Genomic DNA, 8,551 nt, shown 5'->3' with positions numbered 1-8,551 from the left:
ATATATATATATATATAGAATATATATCCGATATATATACACGTAAGCTTAGCAAAGATTTAGAATTGTAAATAAAATAATAATTTCAGTAGGTGCTCAATCTTGCAAAAGATATGATGTTGCAATGAGCTGCAATATATTAGATAAGAATAGATATACGCGATAATAACAGATGAACTATATTTTAGTGAGACAGAATGATAATGTAAGAAACTGACAAGAGAATCATTTATCACGAAGTGATAAATTCTGATTTTAATGACTTTGTATATATACAAGTTATATAAAAAGATGAATTTAGAAAATGTCCGTTACGGCAGAAAATCGGTTTGAAGGAATAAATCACTGACCCTTATATATAGTAAAATAGTTTTCAAAGAAATTCTGTTATATCTCAAAAATTATTCGAGATATCAAAAAATATTTTATATAAAAGGTTACAACAAAATTACTTCTATTCATTTACGTTAATAATATTTTTAATAAACAATTTTTTTAATTAAAAAAATTTTTATTTTTCAAAAATATTATTGACATGAGTGAACAAAGGTAATTTCATTCTAAAAGTTTTGTATAAAATATTTTTTGATACAACAAAATTTGATGTTTACATATTTAAGATACAAAAAAGCTAATATCCGCTTTATCTATAAAAGATGATTTCATCCCTTCAAATCGTTTTTCTGCCGCAACTAATATTTTCTAAATTCATTTTTTTATGTATAACCTACATGTATACAAAGCTTCATTAAAATTACAATTTAACACTTCGTATGGTTCCCTTGTGAGTTTAGAGTTTAAAAAATCCTATTATCAATAATAGGTCAAATTCGCGTGGCTTTCCTCTTACGCTGCGATCTGATTCACGCTCATAACGCTTAAAAATCATCTTATCCTTGTTTGACAACAACAAACAAATGTTAAACAAAGACAAATGATGCTTATAAGCGTTGTTAGCATGAATCAGATCACGGCCTTAATGTAAACGGCTTATATGTTTTTCGTGTTTTATATATATAAAATTATGAATAGAATTCTATTCTGAATTCTGATACGAATTAAAAAGATAAACTTCGTCTTTTTAAATGATGATGATTTTAAATGAGTTTAAATGAGTTCGCATTTAACGCTGAATGCACGTGATCTTTTTTTCGAGTTTCTTCGATAATTGATTGAAATTTCCATAAAATGCGCGCAACATTGCGATCTTTCAAAAGTGCCTTTAAGCAAAAGCGCTAAGGGCAATAGCCCGCATTGAAATGTCCTTTAAAAAATTGTACGACCCGTTCGCATATTTGGTTAATTCGTAAAGTAATAGGACGGATACTTACGATACAAGTAGCGTGAAATAAAGAAGTAAAATTTAAGGCTGAATCGTGCTGACAATTCGGGCCAGCTAAATTCGCAGTGACCTTCTTAATTAGTTATGATATAGATTTATAATATTGTAGACAAGGATGGAAAACTAGCAATCTTATTTAGGAATGAATTGCATCAACGATCTGAATTAACTTCCGAGTTAATAATCTGCTGTTTTTTTTTTAAATGCGTTTATCAAGATGTTTTTAAAATTGCATTGTAAATTCTACACAACAATATTGCATTTACGCAAGTTGAGATTATTTTTGTTTCATAAAATTGTACAGTTATTAATAATTTTTAACATACAAAATGTTCCAAAATTCACGATTCAAAATACTATAGCACGACGGTTTTCGAAATTTAACCCCTTGTCGATTTCATCAACTTCGATTAGTTTAATCCATCGATTAAATTTCAGAATTGTCAATTGCAAAATTGAAAACGTTCTAACTTTCTGCAAATTATGATTTATTTAAGTAAAATTTAATATTTTAAATTAATAATTAAATAATATTTTCAATCAAAATAATTAATTTTACGTATTTTGGTATCAAATTCATACGGTAATATACATATATTACATCATTCTTCACAATTGTCATTTTAAGTTGGAAATTCTGAAATCGATCGATTATATAAGCTGTGTCCCACTTAACACTTACAATGCTTATGAAATCATTTCATCCTTGTTGTTTATCAAATGTTGAACAAGGATAAACAATGCTCACAAGCGTTAAGTGAAACGCAGCTATAGAAGGATGTATGGACAATGAACATGTATAATAAATATATTTCATATATAATTATATATGTTTATACCAGAATATTTATACCAAAAGAATAGAAATCAGGAAATCGAATTAGACTTTCAGAAATGGTCGCATTCAGCAGTCTCAATTGTTTGAACCGTTGCGGAGCGGATCCGTAAACGCTCGCTATTAGATGATTTAGAAGAACACATCAATAGCAGTAAGGGCTCACTCAACTGTTGAGTCCGCTGAACACAGCCAATGTGATCAAAATCAGATTTCTAATTGAATTAGTATTGCTCGGTGTTCGAATAAAACTTCTCTCATATACGCTTATGCATATATATATATCATTATTATTTGATATCATGCTTTGATAATAGGAAGATATAAATTGTCATTAAAACTGAAGAGTAGAATATTCTTCGTGTAAAACTGATACGACCTATCATGTAAACTATGAAGTACCGTCACTGAAATATTATACTACTGAAACGAGCGCGGCCTTATCTGTGTTTGTTAAAAGTAATCCGAAAGAGAGCGTTCCGATTGATATCTTATCCTTTTTTAACATGTACTCAGCTATAATTGCGCAAGTGCAGTAGACGATATTGCACATGCGCAATACCGTAGCTGAATATAGATTAGAAAAGAATAAAGATATCACTTAAAACACTTTGTCGAATCGTGAAACTAACACCAGCGCTCGTTTCAGTAGTATTATATTTCAGTGCGTGTCATGGAATGGAAGCGATATTTCGGTCGAACTAATTCAGATGACCACTTTTGGACTCATATTTAAAAATCATAAAATCATAAAATCATTCTTCTAGGAATCATTAAAAGACCAAAATATAGAGATACATTTTCTCTTCTAATTTCTTTTGAATTCAAGAGGGGAGGAGAGATCAAAAATGGTCCTTATCGTAACTCTTCCATTTCATTTTAATCAATAGTTTCTGAGATATAAAGGTTTAAATACAGCCAATTGCAGACTACGTTTAAATCATCATCTACGAGTATTAATGAGTGTGCTGAAGTCCATTTCATCAACATTAATATATTATCGCACTCGCGATTCATGGACAGGTGACTATCTAAACGTAGTCTATAACTGGCCATATTTAAACACTTACTAAAAAAAAATAACCGCTTAAAAAATAATTTCTTTACTTAATTTTTTCGAAAACTTTCTTGCTATAGTATTTTAAATCGCGAATTTTAAGACATCCTATATTTACTTCTGTAAATTTTAAAGCTATGATACAATAAAAAGATATTCTTTCACTTGACATTTAATTATCGCAATCAAACATGTAATATTGTGATCTTTCTCCTTGATAATTTAGCGAAATATTCTACAGCAGAGGAATTAACTTCGGTCACATATAACCGAGATGTAATTGGCACCCTGAGATTGAATGTGCTTGTTACAGTGATGTTTCGATGCTGAAATTTGTTCGTTTGGCGTTCTCCATTCTATAATCTTCCATTCTACCTGTGAAGCTTCTTCGAAAGTTCCTATTGAGACGAGCGACCTTCGGCCGCCTCTCGGTGAGTGATCTGGTTAAACCAGCTACCTGACGTCTTCTGTTGGATAAATACTTTGAATGACCTTCGCGAGATCTATCATCATATTCATTCGAGCTTGTCGACCATCTATTCATTCGTTCAGAGTGCAACCCATCATAAGAACGAAATGAGATGTCGTTTCGATACCCTCGCGATGTCTCTTCTGCTCTAGCGGAAGTGCCCATTGCCTCGAATGAATATCTATTGTGTAAAAGATACTGGAGTTTTTTTTCATGCCAGTTATTCCACGAAGAATGCATTACATGTGGTAATGGATACGTGATACTGTCGGGCCGCAATGGATTCCTAGTTGGATAATCGGTCGGAAGGCATCTTGCATCTCGAACAGCTGGAGATCGACTTGATAAAGGGCGAATAAGCATTGCCGAATCGTTGGTGGAATCACCCTCTCTGGCGCTACATTCTCTCAAATTTCTTACTGGTACGATATCTTTGCCGCCGAAAGGATCGCCAGGGAAGACTTCTTGTATCGGACTGGCAAAAATGAGCGTTCTATAAAGACAATATCGATTTATGAGGCGCACGAATATACTGTATTCTGGAGTTATAGCAATTATTTTATATTATTAGAAATGTGTTCAGATATTATGCGACATTCCTGGTCCTATCGGTGAGTGATATAATTGCCTTAACTCCAAGTCATACACAGTAAACATTAACTTCCAACTTTGGGGTGGAAATAAATTAAAAATTATCCCGTAAGAAAAGATACAAGGTAAAGACATAAGGTATAAAAAAATCTAAAACTTTTTTATTTTTCTTAGTTTAAATAGTATTTTTTAAATAATTAAAATGATAAATTACAGAAGGGGTATAACTTAAAAATAATAAAAATAATAAATTATAGAAAGAATATATAAATTTAATTTAAATAAACGTTAGCAAATTTTTAAGAATTTGGAAACATTTTAATTATAACTAGAAACATAATTTAAGAGATTAAGAGTTTGAATGAAATTCAAAAAAGTGTACTTATAAGGACATCGTCAAGTTGATAGTTAACAATAATTATGAGATGATTACCAATTAATAATAATACAGCCACAATACGCCATTATGTGATGAGTAAGCAGAAACAAAACACAGCGCAAATATTAATTGTTAATAAGCAGTAAATAATATCAGCAATAAATATAAGCATAATATCAGCATAATAATAATTCAACATAGAAATATTGTCAGTCACTTAAAACGAAATACGACAAAATTATTATAGGCTGACGACGAGACTTACCTAGTGCTTTCCCGTTTTTGATCATTGTTATACATTTTGTCTCTTTCCGATCTAAATTCCTCGAAGGATGGCATTCTCCTTCTGAGATTTAATCTTTCCCTCGAGCGTGAATCGATCAATTTATCGATTTGAACATCATTATTACTCTTCTCGCCTCTGCCGGAACTGTTGAGATATCCAAGACCACGATTAGCATCCTGTTCAGTGAGATTTTGGAATTCATCCGCGGTCACTAGTGTATATCTGCGCCTGTTTTGCTTCAAAATCGACTTTAAGCAATAGTACGTCTTCGAGTTGGGTAATTTCCAGCAAGCTTCATTTAATATAGGATTCACCATGATCCTGCTACGCGGCTCGGTTTTTGAAATAGTGCTCATATTTTTCGGAGAAACAGTCTCGTCGAGGGAAAGGGAACGGTGATGCGTCAGAGAGGGCGAAACTGGGAATCTCCTCTGACGTTCAGGATATTGCCTTTCATGCCGAAGACTCATCTCTACGTTGACAAAGCCAGTTTTGCTAGCTCCTGATAGATTTTCTTCATTTTCCAATATGTTCTTTAGGCTCCTGACATTCTCCTTCGGGAACGTATTCACCAGTTCCGACCGCAATCTCAAGTTAGGTTCAGAGATGTCGCGGAGTATAGTCCGACGCTCTCTTTCAGATGTCATGTTGGAAATGAAATCGGCCGATGTAGTCTGAGAGCTTTCATTAGACTTTTTCCTAGCGACAATGTGGGGAAGGGTGTCAGCATTGATCGTTTGCGTGCTGGTGGAAATTCTGCCGCAACTGCTGCATCTGCTCGGAGATGCTTCAATTTGAAGATTATCCATAGAAGCTATTGGGTTTGCAGGAGGATGCAATCGACCGTCGGCCGTCGTCCGTAGCGTCGCTAGTTCATTTTCGAAAGTATCGCCAATGTCGGTACTTGTTGGCAAATGCTCTCTGCTGGTCGCGATCTCGATGTAGCTGCGCTCGTCCATCCTCGTCTCATATTCGTTCGCATTCCCATGACACGGACAAGGACAATGACATTCGCATGGCATCAGCGGAAGTATTCGCATCGGATCATCCACGTTGCATGTCGTCGTGTTACTCGTGCATATAGAAGGGACATTATTCATGACTGCATTTTGATCATCGTATTGTTCGGCACGTTCGTAAAGAAGTGCTTCAGAGTAGCTGGGTACTATGTCAGTTGCAACATTCATCTCTTCTCGACTTTCCCAATTTTCTCGTCTTTGTTCGGATTCATTGCGAGGTGTTGCTGGTTCCATTAATAACGCCTCGCTGTAACTGGGTGCTAGCATATACGAACCCGGCTGGCTTAGCTGGCTTATGGATGCATGGATAGGTTCGCCAGAGGTCGGTGTATCATAATTTACACCAAACAATTTGGTAACCTAACAGAAGATTTTTGTATTTATTTTTACAGATTTTATTGTATATTTAAAAAAATATGTTCAATCTTTAAATTACTTAAGAGTCGGCAAAGGGATGAAAACTCATCTCATTTACGATACAGCGATACATATCTGCACTCTACATTGAATGACTACGTTTACATAGCCCGATTTACACTGAAGTTATATCATCGATATAGGAAATTGCCAATCACAGTTATTCCATTTTTCCAAGGAATAACTATGATTGGCCAGTTTCATAACATCGATATTATAACTTCGATGTAAATCAAGCCATGTAAACACAGTAATTATTTTGTAGAAGAAATATTTGTCATCATAACTAGTTTTACCTTATCTATGTTTATTTACGAAATTACGAAACTTACTGCAAAGCTCGATTTTGCTCTTTTACTCTTAAAAATGATATAATAAATAAAATAAACTGCTCCTTACTCACGGTGCAGATATAATCGCAGTGCACATATATCAGCAAATGAGAATGGATCAAAATAGATTGAAATTTTTTTCTATCCGAATGCGTATTTTAAATAGCGAATACTTTTTTTTTAATTTAATTGGATTCAATTACATTCAATTGGATGCAATTGGATTGAAAAACTGCATTTCCTATTCAAAATTTTGAATTGAACAGTATTCACAATGCACAGAAAAAGCTAATATTATTTTTGGATTGAAAAACATAGAGATGCTCCATACAATTCCTATAAATGAATAAAAATGCATTCAGAATTGAATTGAAAAGCATTCTTTTTAACATTCGTGAATCAATATTTCTGAAAATTTGAATCCATTTCAATTCATTTCAATCCATTCTCGTTTGTTGGATCAATCAAATCATATTTTATCTTATAGAAACAATATTTCGTAAGATTTTTTTGCTTATATTTTAAAAAGTTGCGAAGTCTGCTAATGAGCCAGTTGAAATGTTATAATATTGTTTACACAATACAATAAGTAAGAGTTGTCTGCAAATTGTCAGATAATCAGCTATACTATTATGTAAATCGAGTAAAATATCAAAATGAATCTCTATTTCGCGGTTTTTCTCTAAAAAATCATTTTTTAACAAAATGCAGACAATTTTGATAACAATTGATATCGCAATTATATTGCCATTTTTTTCAATATTTTAGCCTAAATTTGGGACAAAAAAAATTCACCGTGACTCTTGCCTTTAATTAAATCATACATAAAGGAAGATAAAATTTGATCTTTTTCTTGCCACACGAGTGTGAACATAGTCACTTTCGATGTATTTTTGCTTGCTGAATACGAATTCATTGGCGAAAGAACAATTTTGAAGATTTTTCAAGATGTTGTATCACCGACAACTAATTTTTTTTGTTAAATATATTAATGTCACACGCACACGTACACGCGCTCGCGCACACGCATGCACGCACGAACGCACGCACGCACGCACACACACACACGCACGCACGCACACGAAGATATCAACTTTTAATGCACTTTGTTGGTTTCAATATGATTTTTTGTTTCTGAGATTAGCAATTTAAAGATAGTTCTTTTCTTATGTAACATATTATTCAACAAAATTGCAGACCTTTTTTTTGTTATGTAACATATATTCAACAAAATGTAATCTTTTTGGAAATATAAACAATGTGAATAATCACTTACGAAAATTTTGCCAGCTGAACATGAATCCATTAGCAAAAGTTAAGTAACACTTCACAATTTTAGGAAAAGTAGCCAAAGAAATATAAATTTTTATACCTTTCTACTGTCTCATTCTCAGTTGTATAAAAAGAACTCTTAACAAATTCTGTCGTAATGGTAACATATATGTTTACCAGTATCTCATTTTATTAAATACCTTTTTATATAATAATTATTATCTATCCATATAATAATTATTATCTATATAACTTTATATTGTGACTAATTTTTATCATTATAATATCGTTATTATTTTACTATAGATTAACACATTGACGCTTAATAATTTAGAAATTGACGAGCACCTTCTCGATATATGAAATTTAACTTTATGGCCAGTTAGAACACCGGAAAATTTTAAACAACCGGTCATCCAGCCGTATGCGAATAATTTCCGTTTCTTTGCAAAACATCTCACTGGTCATCATCACTCAATTTTGTTTATTTCTTCGATTGCTCTCAACCAATGTAACATCATCTATATGCACGTCTAAAGAAGGCTCAATCGT

At 32.7% G+C, this 8,551-nt stretch overlaps 1 protein-coding gene across 1 annotated transcript; it reads right to left on the bottom strand.

Moving 5' to 3' along the window:
- Nucleotides 1-3,541: 3,541 nt before the first annotated feature.
- LOC108690312 lies at nucleotides 3,542-6,338 on the bottom strand (the record flags this gene model as incomplete). The annotated part of the gene is made up of 2 exons (XM_018197535.1): nucleotides 3,542-4,196; nucleotides 4,939-6,338. Coding segments are annotated over 2 exons (2,055 nt in total), but the record flags the coding sequence as incomplete, so codon positions are not given.
- Nucleotides 6,339-8,551: the final 2,213 nt, after the last annotated feature.

The sequence above is a fragment of the Atta colombica genome, unplaced genomic scaffold (genome assembly GCF_001594045.1).
Source record: "Atta colombica isolate Treedump-2 unplaced genomic scaffold, Acol1.0 scaffold310, whole genome shotgun sequence".
Taxonomy (NCBI): domain Eukaryota; kingdom Metazoa; phylum Arthropoda; class Insecta; order Hymenoptera; family Formicidae; genus Atta; species Atta colombica.
This window is presented reverse-complemented; position numbering and strand designations above follow the sequence as displayed.